Source organism: Bufo bufo, chromosome 1 (assembly GCF_905171765.1).
Source record: "Bufo bufo chromosome 1, aBufBuf1.1, whole genome shotgun sequence".
NCBI lineage: Eukaryota > Metazoa > Chordata > Amphibia > Anura > Bufonidae > Bufo > Bufo bufo.
In genome coordinates this window covers 759,134,021-759,161,661 of record NC_053389.1, presented here as the reverse complement: position 1 = coordinate 759,161,661, position 27,641 = coordinate 759,134,021, and the positions used below count along the sequence as shown (strand labels likewise).

The window sequence follows — 27,641 nt, the reverse complement described above, 5'->3', positions numbered from 1 at the left end:
CTTGGACCTGCTGTTCGTGTTTAAAAAGTACATCTTTTGGGAACCCTCTTCTGAGAAATTTGTTTGACATTTCTTTCAGTCTAATATTTGTCAGAGATTCATAAGAAACAATTCTTTTTACCCTCATTAATTGTGACTGGGGTAATGACCTAACTAGGCCTGGAGGGTGGTGACTATTAAATTTAAGAAGACTATTTTTGTCTGTGGGTTTTTGATATACAGTACAGACCAAGTTTGGACACACCTTCTCATTCAAAGAGTTTTCTTTATTTTCATGACTATGAAGGCATCAAAACTATGAATTAACACATGTGGAATTATATACATAACAAACAAGTGTGAAACAACTGAAAATATGTCATATTCTAGGTTCTTCAAAGTAGCCCCTTTTGCTTTGATTACTGCTTTGCACACTCTTGGCATTCTCTTCATGAGCTTCAAGAGGTAGTCACCTGAAATGGTCTTCCAACAGTCTTGAAGGAGTTCCCAGAGATGCTTAGCACTTGTTGGCCCTTTTGCCTTCACTCTGCGGTCCAGCTCACCCCAAACCATCTCGAATGGGTTCAGGTCCGGTGACTGTGGAGGCCAGGTCATCTGGCGCAGCACCCCATCACTCTCCTTCATGGTCAAATAGCCCTTACTTTCAAAGTTTTCCCAATTTTTCGGCTGACTGACTGACCTTCATTTCTTAAAGTAATGATGGCCACTCGTTTTTCTTTACTTAGCTGCTTTTTTCTTGCCATAATACAAATTCTAACAGTCTATTCAGTAAGACTATCAGCTGTGTATCCACCTGACTTCTCCTCAACGCAACTGATGGTCCCAACCCCATTTATAAGGCAAGAAATCCCACTTATCAAACCTGACAGGGCACACCTGTGAAGTGAAAACCATTTCAGGGGACTACCTCTTGAAGCTTATCAAGAGAATGCCGAGTGTGCAAAGCAGTAATCAAAGTAAAAGGTGGCTACTTTGAAGAACCTAGAATATGACATATTTTCAGTTGTTTCACACTTGTTTGTTATGTATATAATTCCACATGTGTTAATTCATAGTTTTGATGTCTTCAGTGTGAATCTACAATTTTCATAGTCATGAAAATAAAGAAAACTCTTTGAATGAGAAGGTGTGTCCAAACTTTTGGTCTGTACTGTAGGTCTCTGGACAATGTGTCATCACTCACCTTGAGAAGGACGTCAAGGAAGGAAATTTCTGAATGGCTGTAGCTCAAGGAGAGGGAGATGGAGGCTATGCTGGACGTGATAGTTTCATGAAATAATATAAGCTCATTTTCTGGACCCTGCCAAATGCAGAAAATATCGTCAATAAAACGAAACCAGCACTTAACAAATTTCTGAAAAAGGGGGTTAGTATAAACAAATTTCTCCTCAAAGTTGTTCATGTACATGACCGCGAAGGTGGGCGCCACATTACACCCCATAGCTGTCCCAGAGGTTTGGAGGTAGAATTGATCCTCGAACAAGAAATAATTGTCAGTTAATACAAATGTCAAGAGTGACGCAATGAAATTTTTTTCATCAGATGTAAAATCTTGAGTTGCATTCAATACCTCTATTACGCAATCTATCCCATCTTTCGTTGGGATATTAGTATAAAGGCTGGTTACGTCCATTGTGACCAGAAAGCAATCTCTCCAGTCCAAATGGGTATCCTGGATTTTATTTAAAAAATCAGTAGTGTCCAAGATAAATGACTTGCCTTTCTGTGCATATGATCTCAACAATGCGTCAAGCATCTTGCTGAGGGTTAAAACAGAGAATCACATCCCGAGACTATGGGTCTTCCAGGTGGGTGTTCTCTATTTTTGTGCACCTTGGGTAGGGTGTAAATTACTGGAATCCGGGGAAAGCCGGGACCAAATATTCCGCAGTCTTTTTATTGATGAGGCCATCCCTGCTGGTTTGATCACAATGTTATTATCTTTTTTAAGGTTAACCAAGGCTTGTGAGACACTTTTGGGTGTATTGTGTCTTACCTTAATCTTCAACGCTTTCTTTTCAAGGTCTTTGAGATCGTGTTGGACTTTCGCAATGTAGGACTCAACCAGCTCGTATTTCTTCGGAGGATTGTAGGAACTGGGGGGCTTACAATGGCTGATACGACTTTGAAAGGGTGTTGGGTTGTTGTCCTGATTGTTGATCCAACTTGGTTGTTCAATTTCAATATATGCACGAAGTCTGATTGCTCTAAAGAAGCTTGTCGTTTCCTTGTCCAGTTGGAACAAATTTGTATGATGAGTAGGTATAAAGCCAAGGCCAAGGTTTAAGGCTCGTTCTTCCTCATTAGAAAGTTGTCTATCGCATAAGTTCATCACAAGGTTATCATTTCCAGACCCCAGATAAGTCAACGCTAGTTCCTGTTCCATGACCTGGTTCTGAATGGGTCCCTCTGGTCCGGTGAGTAATTTGATCCTCTTCTTATGTTTCTTCCCCGCCCTCCTCGGCGGCCTTGTCTTTCGTAGCGTGGTGGTCCTCGTTCTAAAAAACTTGCGTCACTACTTGCGTTGGAGGAATCAGATGTCACTGCAGATGTTGATGTTGGTAGAGGATAATTATGTGTCACAGTACGGTATACTTGGTTGTTTTCATAATCTTTTTCGTCCCTCTGGAACTTAGACCTCTTTCTATCTTCCAAATTACGTCTTCTGTGTGATGTTGTTTTTAATTGAGGTAATTTCCTCGGGGGGGGGGGTCTCCCTAAAGAGGGTATTGTTAAAGGCACATCTTAGTTGGGGGTCCTGGTACAGATTTTGTATTGTCTGGTCACACACATTAGATAGCTGCTATTGGAATGTTTGTTTGGCTGACAGCTATCTCTCCCAACCATTCCATACACGTGCATGCTTGACTCATCCGAGCATACATGTGTTTTCTGTAAGGACAGTGGACATGACCTGTAAATCTGTGCCATTTGGTTACAGTTTTACTCTAATTAAAGGGGTTTCCTGGGAATTAAAGGGGTTGTCTCATCATGGACAATGGGGGAATATCGCTAGGATATTCCCCTATTGTTTTATAGGTGAACGGGGCCCCGCAAGTGAAGGAGGGCGCACTGCGCATGCGCAGCCGCCCTCTATTCATTTTCTATAGGGCCGTCGAAAATAGCTGAGTGCTGGCTCGGCTATTTCTGTCGGCCCCATAGAAATGAATGGGAGCAGGGGACGCACATGTACGGTACGCTACCATTCACTTCTATGGGGAGCCGGCTTGGTGGTGGCTGGACCAGAGTCCTCCAGCCACCACCTTGCGGGGCTCCGTTCCCGATATAGGTGGGGGTCCCAGCACCTATAAGACAATGGGCCATATCCTAGAGATATGCCCCCATTGTCCATGATGAGACAACCCCTTTAAATATTAAGGAGCTCTACTTGCCCCCAAGTCATTAACCTGAACTAGACCTTTCTTGAGATCTTCCACTGTACTGTACAACAAGAGACATGGCCAACAAAACATAAGTACAGATGTATCCCTCAGAGGGGTATGTTACTCATGCTCACCTATTTGTGTTGTGCTGATGGACACAACTCAAATAATTGCTTGAGGTGAATTAGGAGGCAGTAGGTGCAGCCGATGCTATCTTGGACTCCAGGGTGGGTTCCTCAAGCGCATTGGCTCATGCCTCCCCTGCTCTGCAGCAAGCAGCGTTCCTCTTATCTGGAGCATTGTACTCAGCAGACTTGATAAAGTGGAGCTATCATCTCGAAGTCTACGCTTTGTTCTTCAGCTGCACTGTACTCTACAAGGCTTCTGCTGAAACAATGAAACTTAATGGAGCACCCATGAATTTGCAGAGGAAATATGGTAACGTCTGCCACAGGTGACCATGGATATTGACAGATAGAGTGCTCACTGATGTAGACCAAATATTTAAGGAGTGTTTCTGATTGATCATAGGAAGTCCCGCTGCTAGGACCCCCAGGAAAGAGCTGTAACCTGCAGGGAACGCAGAAGTGTTCAATTCTTATGCGGCACCAGGAGAATAAAAAAATAAATGGTGCTCCCTGAAATCAATGGGCTTTGTAAATGTGTTATATATACCAGGTACAAGTGTTGAGGTTATATAACAATATATCTTTGTATAGAGACATCTATGTCCAGTAACTGTAAGCACCGTGTTCTTAGCGATAACATTCACAGATTGTTCAGTCCTAACTGGATCATATTGTTCTTTGATTCAGAACACAACAGCCATCACAAAGATGTCTAATGAACCACTGCAGACTGGAAATGTGAAAACCGCCTGGAAAATGTTACGTTCAGTGCGATTGGTAATTGGGTCCAAAACGTGTATGTATGTTGAATGAGATGGCGGCATTACCAGTTGTATGAGTAGTTGTGTGTGGGTCTTGGGGTAGGATAGAGGAGGCAGAATAAATGGTAGCCTCACATTTCTGAAATGACTGCTAATGTTTCATTCCAGGATTAAAGGAGTTGTGCAAGAAAGGTGGTAGTGATGGTGGGTGTTTGGAAAATCCCTCTCCCACTTTACCGGTCCTGTAAATGGAAGATTGTGCTGGCTGCCTGCACCTTCTTCTTCTCTAGGCCTGCGATGCTCCGCTGGGGTCCCTCGATGTAAACATCCCGTTTGACATTGCAGCAGCTAATCACTGGCCACAGTGGAGACAGGATGCTCTAGTGTCATGTGACCATTTGTCATGATGTAAGGGGAGCCAGTCACCGCCACGCCCACTGATTGGATGCAGTGATGTCTAACTAGATGTTTATATCGAGGGAGCCCAATGGAGCATTGCTGGCCTGGAGAATAAGGAGCGGGATCCTGTGACGGGAAGCAGGTAAGTAAGCTTCCCTTCACAGGTCTGGCCAAGAGGAGGGGGTTTGTCAATTCCCCCACATTCTTACACAACCCCTTTAAGGAGTAGGGCTGGCCAAGTGTGAATAGCATATATTCAGACAATGGACTAGATACATACATGTACTGTACATACCAACGTATCCACCCTTGCCTTTCTGCAAATTTAATTAAAGCATACCTAAACTTTCTGATTACTTTTTACAATAAGCTGTAGCATCATTTGTCTTTATTACCTCACTATTCGTATATTCTGTTGTGTATAAATATGTGAATCTTCAGTTACTTTGTTATAACATGCCTGAGGAAGAGACCTGAAAAGTCTCGAAAGCTTGCAATTTTGTCACTGTCTTCTCAGCCATTAAACGGTATTAACCACTAAGGAATCTCATTTTTATATCTTCTGTATTTATCATGTTAGTTGCATACATTGTAGAGAAGTACTGAGCAGTAAGGATGTAAGTAAAACACGGGGTAAGATATAATGCTTACTACTAGATGCTGAATCATGTTTGTCTCCTTCTCTATTTGTTTCTGTCTGCACTTTCTACACAGAGAGATGCAATAATCATACATTTTTCACCCTCATGAAAGAAGCAAATCAGCTGACAAACAAGTGTTTGCTCATTTATCAACTGATCACCGGCACATTATACGGGCCAATTATCAGGAATAAGTGTTCCTATAACTGCTTGTTCCTATAATTGTCCTAAAAATAATCCAGCCTAGTAGGTCCTTACGTTTTGGAAAGTGAGGGGGGAAAATAGCTGATAACTGGAGAAAAAGGCATTTTTCTCTGATAAGATATATTACAAGGTTTCTTACAGTCCTATACTTTTATGATGTATTTTTCATTTTTGGGCTAATTAAAATCCTTATAGTGCGATTATTCCCTATATAGGGCTCTTACCTTTTTCTGTGGCTTAGTTTCTTTAAAAACTGCACTTTAATAATATGTTAATTACCTCGCTACCAGCAAGTAGGGCGGTTGCTTGCTGGTAGCCACCGCATCCTCCTTTCAAAAAAAGGCCCCCTCCTCCTGTTGATTGACAGGGCCAGCGAGCGCTCTCCTCCTCCGTCTGGCCCTGTCTGCGCTCTAAATATCGCGCCTGCGCCGTAGCGGTCTTCAGTCGGTGCAGGCGCACTGAGAGGAGGACGCTCGCTCGGCCGCTCCTTCCTCAGTGCGCCTGCGCTGGGTGTAGATGTGACGTCATAGGCGCAGGCGCACTGAGGAAGGAGCGGCCGAGCGAGCGTCCTCCTCTCAGTGCGCCTGCGCCGACTGAAGACCGATACGGCGCAGGCGCGAGATTTGGAACGCAGACAGGGCCAGCCGGAGGAGGAGAGCGCTCGCTGGCCCCGTCAATCAACAGGAGGAGGGGACGTTTTTTTGAAAGGAGGATGTGGCGGCTACCAGCAAGCAACCGCCCTACTTGCTGGTAGCGCAGTAATTAACATATTATAAAAGTGCAGTTTTTAAAGAAACTAAGCCACAGAAAAAGGTAAGAGCACTATATATTGAATAATCGCACTATAAGGATTTTAATTAGCCCAAAAATGAAAAATGACTTTTGGGGGGTGACAGAAACCCTTTAACCCCTTAAGGACGCAGGGCGTATCGGTACGCCCTATTTCCCGAGTCCTTAAGGACTCAGGGCGTACCGGTACGTCCTAACTTGAAATCGGCATTCCGGCGCCCCAGGGGTTAATCGGAACGGGATTTCGGCTGAAATCATTCAGCCGGCATCCCGTAACAATGCAGGGGGGGGTCATTTGACCCCCCCGCATCGACGATCGCAGAAAACCGCAGGTCAATTCAGACCTGCGGTTTTCTGCGTTTCCGGTCCATTCGGGTGTCCTGTGACCCGATGAACCGGAAAAAGACTGCGATCGGTGGCGTAATTTTACACCACCTATCGCAGTCCGAGGATTTGGAGAGGCGGTGCTGGCCCTGGTGCTGAACGCCGCTGTCCAGGGTGCTGATTGGAGCAGGGGAGAGAGGCGCGAGATTCAAACTTCCTGCGCTCCTCTCTCCCCTCCTCTTCCTGTCCAGCACCCTGACCGTGCAGCACCGTCCAGAACGAGCTCCTGTGTCCCCACAATCGGCATCCATCACCCTCCTGCACCCATCGCCACCCAGGTAGGTTAGGGTCAGTGAGGGAGAGGCACCGTTAGGCAGGGAAAGAAGGGAAAAGTTAGTTAGAAAAAAAAAAAAAAAACAACTTTTATTTCCAAACTTTCTTTGATCCATCCATCAGACCCCAGATCCCCCCCTGCCACTTGCCCCCCCCACCAGACCCCCCCACCACCAGACCCCCACCCCACCCCCCTTCCCCACCACCAGCCCCCCACCACCAGCCCCCCCCCCCTCCCCTGACCACCAGCCCCCTTACCACCACTTTTTTTTTCTGCGTGCGCTGACTGGCCGGCACTTTTTAGCGTCCGTCCAGTGTTAGCGCATCGCCCGCCCCACCACCCCACCGACCGCTGATCAGCGTTGTACCGCTGATCAGCAAGTTTGAACTTTTTTTTTCCTAACACTTGCCCTTTCTTTTTTTGCCTTTTTTAGTACGCGAACACCCGTTGCCCCCACACACACGCACATATAATAAAGGTTTCCACACACGCACACATACACGCACACACACCCATGGCCCGCCGGATGTTCTCGGCCGAGGAGGCATACGCCCAGATTGCCTCCGACTCTGAGAGCCCCAGTGAGGATGAGGATGACCCCACGTTCCTTTTATCATCCGCATCCTCCTCATCATCATCTGATGGCGATGAGCCACCAAGGCGGCGGAGACGCCGCCAGGCGGAGCCAGGGGCCCCACATGCTAGGGATCCTGTGGCCCACCCTAGTACGAGCCGCCCTGGGGTTCGTACTGGTTTCCCGGCCCACCAAATAAGTCCACCGGAGCCCCCTGCCGATGAACTTAGCTGATGTCCCCCAGTGGACTTTGAGCCTGAGATTCCGGATTTTGCTGGCAATCCTGGAATCCAGATTCCCACAGTGGGGTTTACTGAAATAGACTATTTTAGTTTTTTTTTCAGTAACCCACTGGTGAATCTGATGGTGGAGCAGACGAATCTGTACGCCCAACAGTTCGTCGCTCAAAACCCAGGCTCATTTTTGGCTAGACCCGGTGGCTGGACGCCGGTCAGTGCAGCCGAGATGAGGACATTTTGGGGCCTCGTGCTGCATATGGGTCTAGTCCAAAAACCCAGTGTCAGGCAATACTGGAGTGGGGACGTCCTATACCAGACCCCACTGTACAGTATGGTCATGACACGTCCCCGGTTTGAGGCCATCCGGAAATGTCTGCATTATTCCGATAATGCAGCATGTCCCCCCCGAAGTGATCCTGCCTATGACCGGCTGTACAAGATACGGCCGGTCATCGATCACTTTGGGGCCACATTTCAGCAGGCCTACGTACCTGGAAGGGAGGTCGCGGTTGATGAGTCTCTCGTTGCGTTCAAGGGGAGACTCAGTTTCCGCCAATATATTCCCACAAAGCGGGCGAGGTATGGCGTGAAGCTATACAAAATTTGTGAGAGTACCTCAGGGTACACTTACAAATTTCGTGTGTACGAGGGGCGAGATTCCCGGATTCAACCCCCAGAATGTCCCCCCACTCTGGGTGTTACCGGGAAACTCGTGTGGGACCTTATGTACCCACTGCTGGATAAGGGTTACCACTTGTACGTGGACAACTTTTATACCAGCATTCCCTTGTTCAGGTCCCTTGCCGCCAGATCCACGTTCGCTTGTGGGACCGTGCGGAAAAATCAACGCGGCCTCCCTGCCTACCCCCTCCAGGTACCTATCCCCAGGGGTGAGACCCGTGCACTTACCAGTGGAAACCTGTTGCTGGTTAGGTATAAGGACAAGAGGGATGTCCTTATGCTGTCCACAATCCACGGTAACGGCATCACCCCAGTCCCTGTGCGAGGTACCGCGGCAACGGTCCTCAAGCCCGATTGTATCGTCGCCTACAATCGGTATATGGGAGGAGTTGATCTCTCGGATCAAGTCCTCAAGCCATATAACGCCATGCGCAAAACCCGGGCATGGTACAAAAAAGTTGCGGTCTACTTGGTGCAGGTTGCCATGTACAACTCTTTTGTACTATCCCGAAGCGCTGGCAGCACAGGGACATTCCTCCAATTCTATGAGGCAGTCCTCAAGGACCTGATCTTTTCGGACCGGGAAAGAGCAGGCCGGAGTACCTCGGGAATTGGAGGCGCCCGGATCGTCCCTGGCCAACACTTTCCAGGTGTGGTCCCCCATACTGGAAAGAAGGGACGAACCCAAAAAAAGTGCAGAGTGTGTCGCAGGAGGGGGATACGGAAGGACACCACCACTCAGTGCGACACTTGCCCCGATCATCCGGGCCTCTGCGTTATCGATTGCTTCAGGGAGTATCACACTTCCATGGAGTACTAAATTTTTATAATCCCCAACAGTCCACTAGAGAACATAAAAAACTATGGCTCTCAGACTTTGGAGACACGGAAACATTTTTTTTTTCCCAAAAAAATATTAGTTTTAGTGCAGGCATCCTCAAACTGCGGCCCTCCAGATGTTGTAAAACTATAACTCCCAGCATGCCCAGACAACCTACAGCCATCAGCAGGGCATGGTGGGAATTGTAGTTTTACAACATCTGGAGGGCTGCAGTTTTTAGGATGCCTGCTTAGTGTCTCCAAAGTCTGAGAACCATACATATTGGGCATCGTCGCGTGCGTAAAAGTCGTCGCTATAAAAATAACTTTTGCCCAAACGCCTCGGATGAACGGTGTTAAAAATATAAAATAAAAACGGTGCCAAAACACTCATTTTTGGGCGAAATTTCCATTTGAATCCTTTTTGCCGGTAATAAAGCAAGGGTTAACCGCCAAACAAAACTCAATATTTATGGCCCTGATTCTGTAGTTTGCAGAAACACCCCATATGTGGTCGTAAATGGCTATATAGCCGCACGGCAGGGCATAGAACGAAGGGAACTCCATACGGTTTCTGGAAGGCAGATTTTGATGGACAGTTTTTTTTTTGACACCATGTCCCATTAGAAGCCCCCCCAGATGTAGCCTAGACTAGAAACTCCAAAAAAGTGACCCCATCTAAGAAACTACACCCCTCAAGGTATTCAAAAGTTACTTTACAAACTATGTTAACCCTTTAGGTGTTCCACAAAACTAAATAGCGAATGTAGAAACAATTTTAGAATTTTTTTTTTGTTACATTGCCTCAAAAAAGAGTAATATAGAGCAACCAAAAATCATATTTACCCCTAAAATAGTCCCAAAACAACAACCACCTTATCCTGTAGTTTCCAAGATGGGGTCACTTTTGTGGAGTTTCTACTCTAGGGGTGCATCAGGGGGCTTGAAAGGGTACATGGTGTAAATAAACCAGTCCAGCAAAATCTGCCTTCCAAAAACCATATGACGTTCCCCTCCTTCTATGTCCTGCCGTTTAGCCAAATAGTAGTTTACGACCACATATGGGGTGTTTCTGCAAACTACAGAATCGGGGCAACCCATTTTGAGTTTTGTTTGGCAGTTAACCCTTGTTTTACTCCTGGAAAAAATTGATTATTTTGGAAAATTTTCCAAAAAATAGAAATTTCAAAATTGTTTCTCCATCTGCCATCAACTCTTGTGGAACACCTAAAGGGTTAACAAAGTTTGTAAACCCAGTTTTGAATACCTTGAGGGGTGTACTTTCTTAGATGGAGTCACTTTTTTGAAATTTCTATTCTAGGGGTGCAACAGGGGGCTTCAAATGGGACATGGTATAAACAAAACCAGTCCTGCAAAATCTGCCTTCCAAAACCCATATGGTGTTCCCCTCCTTCTATGTGCTCCCGTTCGGCCAAACAGTAGTTTACGACCACATATGGGGTGTTTCTGCAAACTACAGAATCGGGGCAACCCATTTTGAGTTTTGTTTGGCAGTTAACCCTTGTTTTACTCCTGGAAAAAATTGATTATATTGGAAAATTTTCCAAAAAATAGAAATTTCTAAATTGTTTCTCCATCTGCCATCAACTCTTGTGGAACACCTAAAGGGTTAACAAAGTTTGTAAACCCAGTTTTGAATACCTTGAGGGGTGTACTTTCTTAGATGGAGTCACTTTTTTGAAATTTCTATTCTAGGGGTGCAACAGGGGGCTTCAAATGGGACATGGTATAAACAAAACCAGTCCTGCAAAATCTGCCTTCCAAAACCCATATGGTGTTCCCCTCCTTCTATGTGCTCCCGTTCGGCCAAACAGTAGTTTACGACCACATATGGGGTGTTTCTGCAAACTACAGAATCGGGGCAACCCATTTTGAGTTTTGTTTGGCAGTTAACCCTTGTTTTACTCCTGGAAAAAATTGATTATATTGGAAAATTTTCCAAAAAATAGAAATTTCTAAATTGTTTCTCCATCTGCCATCAACTCTTGTGGAACACCTAAAGGGTTAACAAAGTTTGTAAACCCAGTTTTGAATACCTTGAGGGGTGTACTTTCTTAGATGGAGTCACTTTTTTGAAATTTCTATTCTAGGGGTGCAACAGGGGGCTTCAAATGGGACATGGTATAAACAAAACCAGTCCTGCAAAATCTGCCTTCCAAAACCCATATGGTGTTCCCCTCCTTCTATGTGCTCCCGTTCGGCCAAACAGTAGTTTACGACCACATATGGGGTGTTTCTGCAAACTACAGAATCAGGGCAACCCATTTTGAGTTTTGTTTGGCAGTTAACCCTTGTTTTACTCCTGGAAAAAATTGATTATATTGGAAATTTTTCCAAAAAATAGAAATTTCAAAATTGTTTCTCCATCTGCCATCAACTCTTGTGGAACACCTAAAGGGTTAACAAAGTTTGTAAACCCAGTTTTGAATACCTTGAGGGGTGTACTTTCTTAGATGGAGTCACTTTTTTGAAATTTCTATTCTAGGGGTGCAACAGGGGGCTTCAAATGGGACATGGTATAAACAAAACCAGTCCTGCAAAATCTGCCTTCCAAAACCCATATGGTGTTCCCCTCCTTCTATGTGCTCCCGTTCGGCCAAACAGTAGTTTACGACCACATATGGGGTGTTTCTGCAAACTACAGAATCAGGGCAACCCATTTTGAGTTTTGTTTGGCAGTTAACCCTTGTTTTACTCCTGGAAAAAATTGATTATATTGGAAAATTTTCCAAAAAATAGAAATTTCTAAATTGTTTCTCCATCTGCCATCAACTCTTGTGGAACACCTAAAGGGTTAACAAAGTTTGTAAACCCAGTTTTGAATACCTTGAGGGGTGTACTTTCTTAGATGGAGTCACTTTTTTGAAATTTCTATTCTAGGGGTGCAACAGGGGGCTTCAAATGGGACATGGTATAAACAAAACCAGTCCTGCAAAATCTGCCTTCCAAAACCCATATGGTGTTCCCCTCCTTCTATGTGCTCCCGTTCGGCCAAACAGTAGTTTACGACCACATATGGGGTGTTTCTGCAAACTACAGAATCAGGGCAACCCATTTTGAGTTTTGTTTGGCAGTTAACCCTTGTTTTACTCCTGGAAAAAATTGATTATATTGGAAATTTTTCCAAAAAATAGAAATTTCAAAATTGTTTCTCCATCTGCCATCAACTCTTGTGGAACACCTAAAGGGTTAACAAAGTTTGTAAACCCAGTTTTGAATACCTTGAGGGGTGTACTTTCTTAGATGGAGTCACTTTTTTGAAATTTCTATTCTAGGGGTGCAACAGGGGGCTTCAAATGGGACATGGTATAAACAAAACCAGTCCTGCAAAATCTGCCTTCCAAAACCCATATGGTGTTCCCCTCCTTCTATGTGCTCCCGTTCGGCCAAACAGTAGTTTACGACCACATATGGGGTGTTTCTGCAAACTACAGAATCGGGGCAACCCATTTTGAGTTTTGTTAGGCAGTTAACCCTTGTTTTACTACTGGAAAAAATTGATTATATTGGAAAATTTTCCAAAAAATATAAATTTCAAAATTGTTTCTCCATCTGCCATTAACTCTTGTGGAAGACCTAAAGGGTTAATAAAGTTTGAAAAAACAGTTTTGAATACCTTGAGGGGTGTAGTTTCTAGAATGGGGTCATTTTTGGGAGGTTTCTATTATCTAAGCCTCACAATATGACTTCAAACCTGAACTGGTCCATAAAAAGTGGGATTTTGAAGATTTCAGAAAATTTCAAAATTTGCTTCTAAACTTCTAAGCCTTGTAACATCCCCAAAAAATAAAATATCATTCCCAAAATGCTACAAACATGAAGTAGACATATGGGGAATGTAAAATCATCACAATTTTTGGGGGTATTACTATGTATTACAGAAGTAGAGAAACTGAAAGTTGGAAATTTCCTAATTTTTCAAAATTTTTGGTAAAAATTGTATTTTTTTATGCAAAAAAATTAACTTTTTTGACCCAATTTTAGCAGTGTCATGAAGTACAATATGTGACGAAAAAACAATCTCAGAACGGCCTGGGTAAGTCAAAGCGTTTTAAAGTTATCAGCACTTAAAGTGACAGTGGTCAGATTTGCAAAAAATGGCCAAGTCCTTAAGGTGAAATAGGGCCGAGTCCTTAAGGGGTTAAGGACTCTAATTTCTCACAATGCAATCACAGCATGCAAGCAAAACTCTCAATAGGCCACAATGCACTCTGTATCCACTGGGTGGCCACATATAACATAAACAATGACACATGTAGCATAGACAACTCTTAACAATCTATACCAAAATCATGGTTGTTGTTGTTTTTTTAAAGTGGGTTATCTTGCGCCATACAACTTTCTATATGTTGAGCCACTAGGAAATGACATCTGTATAGGAACGGAAACACAATTTCTGACACTGGATAATGCCTCCTTACCCCCATCAGTGGAAGAGGCAAGCTCAGCACTTATCTCCTTCACTATCCTATTCTTTGTAGAAGATACAAGCAGTAGGGCCATTTCCCTCCTTTCCCATATGGTACCTGGACAGGGTTACATGACCATGGAGAAGGGGGATGATGGGTCCAACAGCAGCAACAGATACTCCCTTGATGTAACTTACATAATTGAGTAGAGCTTTATTTCTAAGACACTTTGTAATGTCAGTTTAAGACTTCAGAAAGTCAACACAAAATGGACTGATAATAAGGACACATTAAAAGTTGAAAAACATGAGATGATTTATGACGATAAAATGTTCTAAGGACCATGAGAGAAGCATTTATCCTAATAGTCCACATTATTCTTCCTCTTTATTTCTTGACCTTGCCCTGGGCAGCCACTGCTTCCATAGCCTTCTTCACAGTCTCCTCATCTCCAAGGAAGGACATGGGCTTGAGCGGCTTTAAATTGTCATCTAGCTCATACACAATAGGGATTCCTGTGGGCAGGTTGAGCTCCATAATGGCTGCATCAGACATTCCTGCATCAAGGAGAAGAAATGCAAATGAGTCAGACATAATAGTAAAATCCTACATCTAGCCCCATCTGGGTGCTGCTTTTAGTAAAGTGGGTTGTCCTGTTGGCCATACGACATGCAATTGGTGCTGTAAGGCTCATGTAGCGGATAACCCCTATTAGGCTACTTTCACACTAGCGTTCGGGTGTCCGCTCGTGCGCACCGTTTGAAGGGGCTCACGAGCGGCCCCGAACGCATCCGTCTGGCCCCAATGCATTCTCAGTGGAGGCGGATCCACTGAGAATGCATCTGCCTGCCAGCGTTCAGCCTCCGCTCCGCTCAGTGAGCGGACACCTGAACGCTGCTTGCAGCGTTCGGGTGTCCGCCTGGCCGTGCGGAGGCGAGCGGATCTGTCCACACTTACAATGTAAGTCAATGGGGACGGATCCGCTTGAAGATGACACTATATGGCTCAATCTTCAAGCGGATCCGTTCCCCATTGACTTTCAATGTAAAGTCTGAACGGATCCGCTCAGACAACTTTCACACTTAGAAAATTTTCTAAGTTTTAATGCAGACGCATCCGTTCTGAACGGATGCGAACGTCTGCATTATCGGAGCGGATCTGTCTGATGAAACATCAGACGGATCCGCTCCGAACGCAAGTGTGAAAGTAGCCTTAAAGGGAATCTGTCAGCAGTTTTGACCATGCAAAACTGCTAACAGCACTAGGTAGAGGCTGGGGAAAGCAGTACAAACATACTTTTTGTGGAGGTTTCATTATCAGGATTAGTGTGAATGTGAAGTTTTATTCTGCTAGGACAAAATTTCACATTCACACTACTACAGATGATAAAAGCTCCACAAAAACTCACTGTATTCTATTACACCGGGCCCCGCTCACTGTAATACTAATATTCATATTTGAACAAGAGAAATCCTCTGCGATCCTCTCCCTCTCTGTACTCACAAACTCAGTAGCAGGCAGGCCGGGCGGCAGCGCAACTCAATGACGTCACGCGCCTGCTCCGCCTGTTTCATTCATAAAGTGGGAGGAGCAGGCGCGTGACGTCAGTGAGTTGTGCTGCCGCCCGGCCTGCCTGCTACTGAGTTTGTGAGTACAGAGAGGGAGAGGATCGCAGAGGATTTCTCTTGTTTAATGCCTATTGCCCAGGGCCGCCATCAGGGGGGCAATTGATTATTCCTTGCCCGATCCCTTCGTTCCGCTGATTCCCGTGAATTCCGTATTATACCTGCGGACGGTATACCGGCTCCGGCTGCCCAAGCCCTAGCTAGTGCTGTCAGCAGTTTAACATGATCACAAATGCTGACAGAGTCCCTTTAAAGTCTTATATAAACAGTCTTTATAAACAGTACATGAGGTACTTTGTATACTTTTTGATCAAAATGTATAAGCCCACTCACCATGTCAAGGTGACCTCTTTCGAGGGGGTCTCTAGATTAAAATGGTGCAGTGCCACTTGGCGACCACCGCCACCACAGCAGAGCACCAGCAGTCAGCGCAACCCAGCAGCCTAACAACACCCCGATGAGCAGGCTAAGCCTCCCATGGCACTGGGCCACACCAATCCACAGACACAGCGCTACAGCAACAGCAGCCACTGTGCAGCACAATTTTTGAACAGATCTAAAAAATTCACCTTACCATGTGACCTCAGAATCCAACTGAAACCAAGTAGGAATTAACCCTTATGCAGTCTCTGCTCATTAAAAGACCCCCTCCAAATTGGAGAAGTGTTGACACCATGATAAGTGGTGTTATCCTTACTTTTTCCCTTTTGTGAGAATATTGCATTGCTACTTTTTTCATTTCATGGTGTCCGCAATCCTCTTGGATGAAGGAAAATTAATTAAAGTTATCTAAATTCTATAGTACAATGTCTAATGCAGGAAGAGGCTGGATGGATTTATTCTTCCTGATTTATGGAGGTTTGTTCTATGGGCCACCCATGCTAGACATTGGGTGTCGGAGCTCCTAGCAGGGCGTAGCTATAGTGGAAGCAGGGAAAGTAGCTAAAGGCCCAAACTCAGAAGGGGCCTGCCCGTTGAAGAAGACTGAAAGATTTTATTGTCAGGGCCCTCTCAACACTATTATACAATGACATTTTATACAGAGACAGTACTGGTCTTAGAAAGCGATCTTGACTCGCCGCAGGAGTGGTGGTTGCATTGGAGGAGAGGGCCCCATTCAAAAATCTGCTGGGTGTCCCAGTCAGTTCTAGTTACGCCACTGGCTCCTAGGGTAATTGCCCAATTTGTCTCTTGTGGAGGAGGCACCAATATAATAGTTGGAATACCCTCCAATTGTGTGTGAATGGGAATGTCAGAAGAAAACATGGGCACCTATTGTGAACCCAATTGTAGTTGGCCTCCTAAAAATAACACCTTTCTGATCTGCTTTTAGACTTCCTGCTTATAAGACCACATCTTCCTACCGCAATGTGGAAATAAAATTTAAAAAAAGTTAGAATATAAGTAACACTGCTATATTTTATTTTAATGATATATCTCACAATGCGGCATCAAATGTGTTACCACTGCGCACCACAAGGTGGCATTATGAGCAGACAGGATCGGCTGAAGCAGCTGCAGATATTTATACATGGCTTCTAGCATTGGTGTCCTCCAGAATAGTAACAGGGAGACCTTAAGAATAAGGGAGGAGAAGAGCAAGGGTTATATAGAGGTCAGAAGTACTTGTGGAGGCTGAAGAGGGGGAATGAGAAACCTCTACAAGGCAATATGGTGCTATAGTTATAAGGAGTGAATTTAAATCTGAATAATGGTCCTGTAGGGAGAAGGTTATATATATGTCTTGCCAACCCCTGCAACACGAAGGGTTTGAGGTCATTTTAGGAAATGCCAGTATAAGGTCAACTGGAAAAGGTCAGAGTAACTGAACCAGACAGATGATGAGAGGGGACAGGTGTGAGGAAGAGTGACATTTGAGAGGTGACCAACTCTGTATGTCCCAGCCGTTATATGGCAGAGTACATTCAGATGTAGCAAACCTTAAACTGACATTTAAAGGGGAGCCCTTTTTCGTTTGGGCTTGGTGCTGGGAAGAAAGGAGAAACCATCTATTCACTGCACAGCCCCAGAGCGACTGGGAGTACTACCACCACCATCATAGCCATTACCTCTCCTGATCCTTCTCTCCCCTCCTGTGGGTCGCTGCATTGGTAGGCACAAGGGGTACAGGGGAATCCCCTGGTGGGCCCCTGAGCAAGGTGGGCCCCTAGTCTCCCACCCCCTGCACAAGTGGCACATAACACATTAGATTTAGTACACTACATACATATATTCAATGTACAGCACCTCAACCAGCTTATGTTCATATTAAAAATATTTTACATTATTTATTATATTTGAATGTATCCGTACGGTGGGCCCCCAAAATAAATTTTACTGGTGGTCCCTAGGTACCCCAGTCCGACACTGAATCACGCCCACTGTGCCTATCTGTCAGGGTCAACATATTAGTGGCATGTCCTAGTGATATGCCATCACTTTAAAAGATGGGAATATCCTTTTAAAATACATGGTTTTGGAGTTATCTCTAGTGTTCAGTGAAGAAGCATCCAAAGCGGAATTCGGTCCGAATATTAGGAAAACTTCTAATGCAAATTTCCTCACTCTTCGTGGTAACAAATCCATTTTCCTAAAATGGCGGCTGCACGTGTTAGAAAGTGAAAGTAAGTGTAGAAGAGACAAGCCCGGGAATGCAGTGTTGCTACAAACTGTTAACAGAGAGTGTAGGAGAATATTAGAGAGGGAGAGCGTAGGATACTACAGACTCTGCTACAATTTATCGCCATGTACATAACTGTGCAGTGCACCATAAGTCATAGCTAGTCCATTCTGTTAGCTGTAGAGTCACTGTGCGTCAGTATTACAGGCAGGTCTAATTTATCGCAGTGTACATAAGTGTACAGTGCACCAAGAGTCATAGGTGATCCATTCTGTTAGCTGTAGAGATACTGTGCCGTCAGTATTACAGGCAGGTCTAATTTATCGCCGTGTACATAAGTGTGCAGTGCATCAATTTTCATAGTTAATTCGTTCGGTTAGGCTACTTTCACACTTGCGGCAGAGGAATCCGGCAGGCAGTTCCGTCGCCAGAACTGCCTGCCGGATCCGGCAAAACGCATGCAAACTGATTGCATTTTAAGACTGATCAGGATACTGATCCGTCTTAAAAATGCATTGCAGGAACGGATCCGTCTGTCCATTTGTCATACGGACAAACGGATCCGTTTAGATTTTTCTTCACATTTTACCGGTCTGCGCATGCAAGGACGGATTCGGCATTCTGGTATTTTGAATGCCGGATCCGGCACTAATACATTACTATGGAAAAATATGCCGGCATTCAGGCAAGTCTTCAGTTTTTTTGGCCAGAGATAAAACCGTAGCATGCTGCGGTTTTATCTTTTGCCTGATCAGTCAAAAAGACTGAACTGAAGACATCCTGATGCATCCTGAATGGATTGCTCTCCATTCAGAATGCATGGGGACAGGGGCGGACTGAGCGGTAGGGCACTTCGGACGATGGGGGCCCGCCGCAGAATAACAATGTGGTGCACTCACTGTATTCTATTACACTGGGCCCCGCTCACTGTAATACTAATATTCATATTTGAACAAGAGAAATCCTCTGCGATCCTCTCCGTACTCACAAACTCAGTAGCAGGCAGGCCGGGCGGCAGCGCAACTCACTGACGTCACGCGCCTGCTCCGCCTGCTTCATTCATAAAGTGGGAGGAGCAGGCGCGTGACGTCAGTGAGTTGCGCTGCCGCCCGGCCTGCCTGCTACTGAGTTTGTGAGTACAGAGAGGGAGATGATCGCAGAGGATTTCTCTTGTTTAATGCCTATTGCCCAGGGCCGCCATCAGGGGGGCAATTGATTATTCCTTGCCCGATCCCTTCGTTCCGCTGATTCCCGTGAATTCCGTATTATACCTGCGGACGGTATACCGGCTCCGGCTGCATTCCCCTTTAAAAGTCTCTGAGCCGCTGCGCAGAGTAACGTAGCTGCGTAGCGGCAGTTGACGTCAGACGCTGTCCGCTGCCTGACGCCACCTTCAGATTTAACGCGCCGCAGCCTGCCTGCCACTGCCAGACACAGTCAATTCTGGTTGGTTTGCAGGCTTGCAGCCAGGAGCGGTGGCGGGAGCTTCTGTTCTGGCCTCTGGGAGTGGGACTGGGACGGACTGGAATCGAATCTCATCTGGAAAGAATTGTGGAAGCCTGCCCAGCTGCCCTAGTGCCCTCGTCCCTCCATCACACACATGTTGGACTTGGACCACTTGGATGGACCCCACCCCAATGATTCATTGAGGTCCTTTAGGTTATTACTTGACTTGTTTCCATAAGGGGCTGGGTGGGCTGGCAAGGGAGGGGTTAATAACAATAAGTGATGGATCATGGAGGATCATCATCGCCCTGGATAATGTTGCTCGGTCTTACTTTGCTGGTCTTTGCTCGGGGGTAAAATGCAAAGCTGTTTTCTGGATTATCCCACAGGGCTATGATCCTCCATCACTTATTATTACCCCTCCCTTGCCAGCCCCATTTAGCTGTGTGTTCTGCTGCAGAACACACAGCTAAATGGGGCTGGGTGGGCTGGCAAGGGAGGGGTTAATAACAATAAGTGATGGAGGATCATGGCCCTGTGGGATAATCCAGAAAACAGCTTTGCATTTTACCCCCGAGCAAAGACCAGCAAAGTAAGACCGAGCAACATTATCCAGGGCGATGATGATCCTCCATGATCCATCACTTATTGTTATTAACCCCTCCCTTGCCAGCCCACCCAGCCCCATTTAGCTGTGTGTTCTGCTTTGGAAAAAAAGTTTAGGCCATGAAGGGGTTAATTAAGTGTTGGAGGGGGTGGGGGGTGTTATTATTGTGTTTGGGATCCATTTAACAAGTTTGACCAGTTGGGTTTGAGAGTGGTTGAGTGTCATCCACAGATCCCCCATAAAAGTGTGTCATCCACAGATCCCCCATAAAAGTGTGTCATCCACAGATCCCCCCATAACAGTGTGTCACCCATAGATCCCCCCCATAACAGTGTGTCATCCACAGATCCCCCCATAACAGTGTGTCATCCACAGATCCTCCATAAGTGTGTCATCCACAGATCCCCCATAAAAGTGTGTCATCCACAGATCCCCCCCATAACAGTGTGTCATCCACAGATCCCCCTATAACAGTGTGTCATCCACAGATCCCCCCCATAACAGTGTGTCATCCACAGATCCCCCTATAACAGTGTGTCATCCACAGATCCACAGATCCCCCTATAACAGTGTGTCATCCACAGATCCCCCATAACAGTGTGTCATCCACAGATCCCCCCATAACAGTGTGTCATCCACAGATCCCCCATAACAGTGTGTCATCCACATTTAAGATTGTGTAGGGTGTGGCTGGAGGCGGGGCATGGAGGCGAGACAAGGGTGGGGCTTGCAGCAGAACATGGGTGGGACCTGTAAGGGGGCCCTTGATTTATTTTGCCCGGGGGCCCTGAGGGTTCTCAGTCCGCCCCTGCATGGGGATAAAACTGATCAGTTCTTTTCCGGTATAGAGCCCCTAGGACAGGACTCTATGCCGGAAAAGAAAAGCGCTAGTGTGAAAGTACCCTTAGCTGTAGAGTTACTGTGCGTCAGTATTACAGGCCACTGTTACTTTTAGGCTGATTTGCCTGGGTATACCTGATTTATAGCGTTTTGTGATGAATTAATTCGTAACGAGTTGAATTTCTTGTCGAACTTCCGTGAAGCTGCTGAATCGAATTGTTCAAAACTCCACTCATCTTAAGTTATGTACAAGATGCTCAACTAGCACAACATTTTTTTGGATAAAATCGCGGAACCCATTATTAGTCATCAGCGTCTGTTGGGCGTTGCTGGTGTCCTGTATGTGACGGATCCAGGGCATGCTGGCATAACATGTCAGTACAGGAAATAACTCGCTCCTTACCTTCCAGATGTTTGACAATGCCCCTCAAGCTGTTCCCGTGGGCTGCAATCAGCACCCTCTTGCCAGCAAGGATCTGTGGGGCGATGACGTCATTCCAGTATGGGAGTGCCCGGGCAATGGTGTCCTTCAGACTCTCACATGATGGCAGCTCAGATGCAGTCAGGGAAGCGTAGCGCCGATCCTGTAGTACAGCAAGAAGCAGACAAACAATGCCATTTCTTGCATCTATGTAAGGCAAGTACATTGTATATAAGAGCAGTATGGAAGACGCCTACATACACACATGGCTGAGAACGGCACCACTGCCCTCCATGGTAAAGGGACACTACAATATCATGGTGCTGCATCCCTAAAATTCATCTAATGCTTTGGTCAGGTTTCCATTAAAGGGATTTTTCGGTGTAAACTAAATCTTAACCAACTCTGTAATTTTGTAATGTACTGAATATTGTGTTTCTAGCTCTTAAGACTTCTGCTTACCTTCAGTGAATGGAAACATTCTTGTGTACCAATAGAGACTGAAAATCTATCCACATTGTGACGGAGGTACACAGCCTAGTAAGTGTGTCAGACCTCACACCAATTAGATTAGAACATGGACCATGGTTAAGCCTTTCGTCACCAGCCGCAGTGGTCTTTCTCCCTCGTCAGTGTATGTTTGGCTGTCAGCGCTCTAATATCTATAGCAGTCTGTAGGCTGATGACACAGACACTTTCTTCTGCCTCTAGGGACCCTTTTCTATTAGAAGGGAATGGATTTTGCTTACAGGCTGTAATAGGCTGCTGCTCCCAATTGTTCTAGCTCATAAAAACCTACCAGCAATGTTTTTGGTTAATCGAGCAGTTCAGACATTGACGTGCTTAATGGAAGTCTTCACCATCCTCTCCCGTCTGGAGCTTACATGCTTAAAGGGGTTGACCCATGAATAATATTCTACTGTTTTCAAACCAGCACCTGGATCTCAATACTTTTGTAACTGCATGTAATTAAATATTTACTACAGCTACTGAGTTATTCAATGAAATCTGTTATCTCAATTAACCCCCATGCTTAAATAAGTTTTCCAGAACATACTTAGTGATGACCTGTCCTAAGGATAACTCTTGAATGTAAGATCAGAGGGAGAGAGGAGTGACTCCCATCACCCCTGATGATCAACTCTTTTCACAAGCTCCGGCACCGGAACTAGGCACCAGTCCAGAATTCCACAGCGGTGTCTGCTATGGGTGGACAAGAGTCCTCCTCACTGCCGCTGGTTGCGTACATACTGCTGGAGGAACTATAGGGGTCATTATTAGAGGAAAACCAGGCAGCATGCTCCATGTCCATATTAGAGAAAGCTGGACAGAGTATGGCCGCTATTGATGACCACTAGAAAGGGACAGCTGAGGAGGTATTCTGTGCTGCACTATCGTATTACTGATCCTATCAACTTGTATTGGCTTCATCTACTTGTATTATCCCACCTTCTGTCAATTTGGACCCACCTACAAAATTGGGGCCGCTTTCAGGTTTTTTTCAGGTCCACTTTAAGTTCCCAGTCCACCCCTAGTGTCCACTGTGTGGTGGTCATGCCTACTGTTCCCATTCAAGCGAATCACCACACTATACAGTGGAGGTAGCTATGGAGTTCCAGTGCCTGGTTCTGGCCACAGCAGCAATTACAAACAGCTGATCAACGGGAGTGCTGGGAGTCGGATCCCTGCTTATCTGATAATGATGATCTATCCTCATCAATAAGTAAGTACTGGAAAACCCCTTTAACCACTGCTACATTTATACAAGAGGACTCCATTCTTGTGATCGGTTGGGATCCCAGTGAGCGGACTCCCTCCAAATCAAACACTTATTACCTATACTATGGATAAGTATGAAGTGTGACAACCTCTTTAATGGAAATCACTATAGTTTCTTACCTTGGTGATGAGTTTGTAGTATGGATGATCTTCTCCCATGGGTGGTGGAGGGATGTCAAAAGACCTCCTCCAGATTTTAACTTGCTCCTCTCCATGTTTCTCAGCTGTTTCTGCCTTGTTGAGTGCAGTCAACCCTCCATAATGACGCTCGTTCAGCCTCCAAGACCTGTGCACTGGCAGCCACATTTGGTCTGTACCCTCCATGATGTACCACAATGTTCTCACTGCCCTCTTCAGAACAGATGTGTAGCAGATGTCAAACTCCATCTTGGCGTCTTTGATGGCTTGAGCCCCCCTTTTAGCCTCTTCTCTTCCCTTCTCGCTGAGGTCAGCATCGAACCAGCCACAGAACCGATTTTCCTGGTTCCAGGAGCTTTCGCCATGACGTACAATTACCAAACGGTGAGGCATGGTGACTACCAAAAGTATGTCGTAACTAGAGCTTCAGCTAATATGCCTTGGACTGATGAATGTCCACTGTAGTTTCTAAAGGGGGGAAACAAAGCTGTGAAGTAGTCAGATGAATATCCTGGTCCCTGAAATGTCCCCACAGTCACACACAGGTCATTGGGCTTATATACCCAGCGTTACTTCTCATGGGGTCCAATCACTAGGCAGTGACAGGAGTCCAATGAGAGAAGTGCAAAGGGGGGAAGAGGCTTAAAATAGTCTCATCCAACAGTGACAGCTGGTACTGACCTTTAACAGGGCAACCGAGGAGGCATCAACTAAAGGTCACTTATACCTATACACTACAGGAATGTCTGGTATGGAAAGGGTTATACTTTATGTTCCAGATTTGCTTACTGAGGTTTGGTGACCAATAAGATTGGATTTGCTTTATTTGATCAAGGTTTCAAGTTTTATTAAATGTGATTTTTGTGCATTGCTTTAAACTACCATATATTTATTGCAGACAGCACCCTGTGAGGTTCCTATGGAGGGTGGTCAGATGATGGCAAAATACTAGCATAGGAAATATACAGGTGAAACTCGAAAAATTAGAATATCGTGCAAAGTTCATTTTTTTCAGTAATGCAACTTAAAAGGTGAAACTAATATATGAGACTCATTACATGCAAAGTGAGATATTTCCACCCTTTATTTGTTATAATTTGGATGATTATGGCTTACAGCTTATGAAACCCCAAAGTCTCAATTTTGAGGTCCCCTTTGCTCAGGGGATATGGGTTAATTAGCTGACTAGAGTGTGACACTTTGAGCCTAGAATATTGAACCTTTTAAAAAAAAAATCTAATTTAATACAATTCCTTGTAAATGGACTTTTGCACAATATTCAAATCTTTGGAGTTTCACCTGTATTTGCTTAAAACATAAATACATGCATGGGGGTTGTACAAGAATGGGGGAGACCGGACCTGTAAAGGGAAGCTCACTTACCTGCTTCCCAATGGTGGCTCCTTGCTCCTTCTCCTCCCGGGCCATGATGCTGTGCTGGGCTCCCTTGATGTAATTGTTGACAAATTTGACATTATTGCAGCCAATCACAAGCTGCGGCGGTGACCAGATCCCCTTACGTGATTACAAATGGTCACATGACGAAAGGAGATCTGGTCTCCGCTGCGGCCAGTGATTGGTTGCGGCAATGTCAAACCAGATGTTTTTAGCGAGGGAGCGCAGAGGAGCAGCCCAGGCCTGGAAGAGCAGAGAGCTAGCGCTGGGAAGAAGGTAAGGTGTTTGTGTGTGTGTGGGGGGGGGGAGTTCCAAAAATGTCCCCATTCTTGCACAACCCCTTTAGAGAGGTTATCTCATCTTGGACATTGGGAGCATATAGTTAGGATATGCCCCCAACGTCTGATAGGTGCGGGTCCCACCTATCTACTTGGAAGTGAACCCAAGTTCAGTATCAAGGTTTTTTACAGTAATAATTAATTCACAAAGTTATTACACGAAGTCTCGCGAAGTAATAACTTCGGTTCATCGGAGCCAATACATTCTAATACTGTACGGATCTCCTGCAACGAGGTTTTACGCGAATCGACTTCGGATGAAGCATTCGAAGTCGATTCGCTCATCCCTAGACATGTTCTATTTTTGTGCAGGCCGACGAAAAGGATAAAACTGATGCGGATAGCACACGGTGAGTTGTCTGCTTCTTTTGCGTCCCCATTGAACTGAATGCGGACAAACAATACTGTCGTATGCATGAGACCTAAGGGTACATTCACACAAGGCATATATATGCTATGCGTTTTCCACAACAGGATTGCAGGCAAAAAGTCTGCAGCATTTTACAGTTGCATCAAAATACCGTAGGTGAAGAGATGGATCCAGCACACCGTTATATTCATGTTCACACCTCTGTCCCTGGATAAACATTGAAAGGCCGGATCCATTAAGCATAAAGACCCATTTATTGCGCCGATCGGTGAGCGTAAGGGGAGAGATGGAGACAGTCAGACCATTAACAAGGAACCATCAATTGAAGCTGCTTTGTAAGGAGGAATGGACTAAAATCCCTCCAAGCCAATGTGCAGGACTAATCAGCAGTCTACTCAAACTTATCGGAGGTCACACCAGATACTGACAGTAAAGGTTCACATACTTTTACCACTCACAGACATGTGATAATGTATCATTTTCCTCAACAAATAAATAACCAAGTCTAATATTTTTGACTCATTTATTTGGTTTGGTTATCTTTATCTACTTTAAGGACTTGTGTGAAAATCTGATGCCGTTTTTGGTGAAATTTATGCAGAAATATAGAAAATACTGAAGGGTTCACAAACTTTCTAGTACCACTGTATATCAACACTGGTTTTGTGGTGGCATTAGATGTATCAAATTTATTTAGAGGTGCATGCCTCTTAGGCCCCTTTCACACGGGCGAGTATTCCGCGCGGATGCGATGCGTGAGTTGAACGCATTGCACTCGCACTGAATCCGGACCCATTCATTTCTATGGGGCTGTGCACACGAGCGGTGATTTTCACGCATCACTTGTGCGTTGCGTGAAAATCACAGCATGCTCCTCTTTGTGCATTTTTCACGTAACGCAGGCCCCATAGAAATGAATGGGGTTGCGTGAAAATCGCAAGCATCCGCAAGCAAGTGCGGATGCGATGCGATTTTCACGCACGGTTGCTAGGTGACGATCGGGATGGGGACCCGATCATTATTATTTTCCCTTATAACATGGTTATAAGGGAAAATAATAGCATTCTGAATACAGTATGCATAGTACAATAGGGCTAGAGGGGTTAAAAAAAAAATTAAAAAAATTTAACTCACCTTAATCCACTTGTTCGTGCAGCTGGCATCTCTTCTGTGTTCTTTTGTGAGGAATAGGACCTTTGATGATGTCACTACGCTCATCACATGGTCCGATGGATCATGTGACGGACCATGTGATGAGCGTAGTGACGTCATCAAAGGTCCTATTCCTCACAAAATGGATCATGTGACGGACCAAGTGATGAGCGTAGTGATGTCATCAAAGGTCCTATTCCTCACAAAAGAAGACAGAAGAGATGCCAGCTGCGCGAACAAGTAGATTAAGGTGAGTTAAAAAATATTATTATTTTTTTTAACCCCTCCAGCCCTATTGTACTATGCATGTACTGTATTCAGAACGCTATTATTTTCCCTTATAACCATGTTATAAAGGAAAATAATACAATCTACACAACCTTGAACCCAAACCTGAACTTCTGTGAAGAAGTTCTGGTCTGGGTACCACATTCAGTTTTTTATCACGCACGTGCAAAACACATTGCACCCGCTAGATAAAAACTGAACAACGGAACGCAATCGCAGTCAAAACTGACTGCAATTGCGTACTTACTCGCGTGGGTTTGCTGCAATGCACCGGGACGCATCTGGACCTAATCCGGACACGCTCGTCTGCAAGGGGCCTAAGGCTACTTTCACACTAGCGTGATCCGGCAGGGTTCAGCAAAAACACTTCCGTTACTGATAATACAAACATCTGCATCCGTTATGAACGGATCCGGTTGTATTATCTTTAACATAGCCAAGACAGATCTGTCATGAACTCCATTGAAAGTCAATGGAGGATGGATCCGTTTTCTATCGCGGAAGATTGTGTTAGAGAAAACGGATACGTCCCCATTGACTTGCATTGGGGGTCATGCCAGATCCGTTTTGCTTCGCATCCCAGGACGGAATGCAAACTACAACATGTTGCGGTTTGCTCTCCGGTCTGGGAACGCAACTAAATGCAACGGAATGCATTTTGGTGCTGAGAGCAGCATAAAAGGACAAACGCCCCAAATGGCAAGAGCGCAGACACAACAGGAACCCAAAATGTAATGAATGTAGGGACACTTACATGTATCTTCCAAAGGACTGCCTTGCGGTCAGGTGTGACTGGGTTGGTGCATTATTTCTAACCATGACAGGTCCTGCAGAGAAGTCCAGTTATTGATTATGTATAATTACGCAATGAGGCGTTCATTACTGTGCCATTAATGGCGTTGGTCACATTTGTAAA

The 27,641-nt window shown here is 45.2% G+C and overlaps 1 protein-coding gene across 1 annotated transcript; it reads right to left on the bottom strand.

Annotated features, from left to right (window-relative positions):
- Nucleotides 1-13,893: 13,893 nt before the first annotated feature.
- PGAM2 (phosphoglycerate mutase 2) lies at nucleotides 13,894-23,724 on the bottom strand. The gene is made up of 3 exons (XM_040414586.1): nucleotides 23,165-23,724; nucleotides 21,248-21,428; nucleotides 13,894-14,263 (listed from the first exon to the last, which is right to left on the bottom strand). The coding sequence occupies exons 1-3, from the start codon at nucleotides 23,573-23,575 to the stop codon at nucleotides 14,094-14,096; spliced, it is 762 nt and encodes a 253-aa protein (XP_040270520.1). The 5' UTR covers nucleotides 23,576-23,724; the 3' UTR covers nucleotides 13,894-14,093.
- Between the last annotated feature and the right edge of the window lie 3,917 nt (nucleotides 23,725-27,641).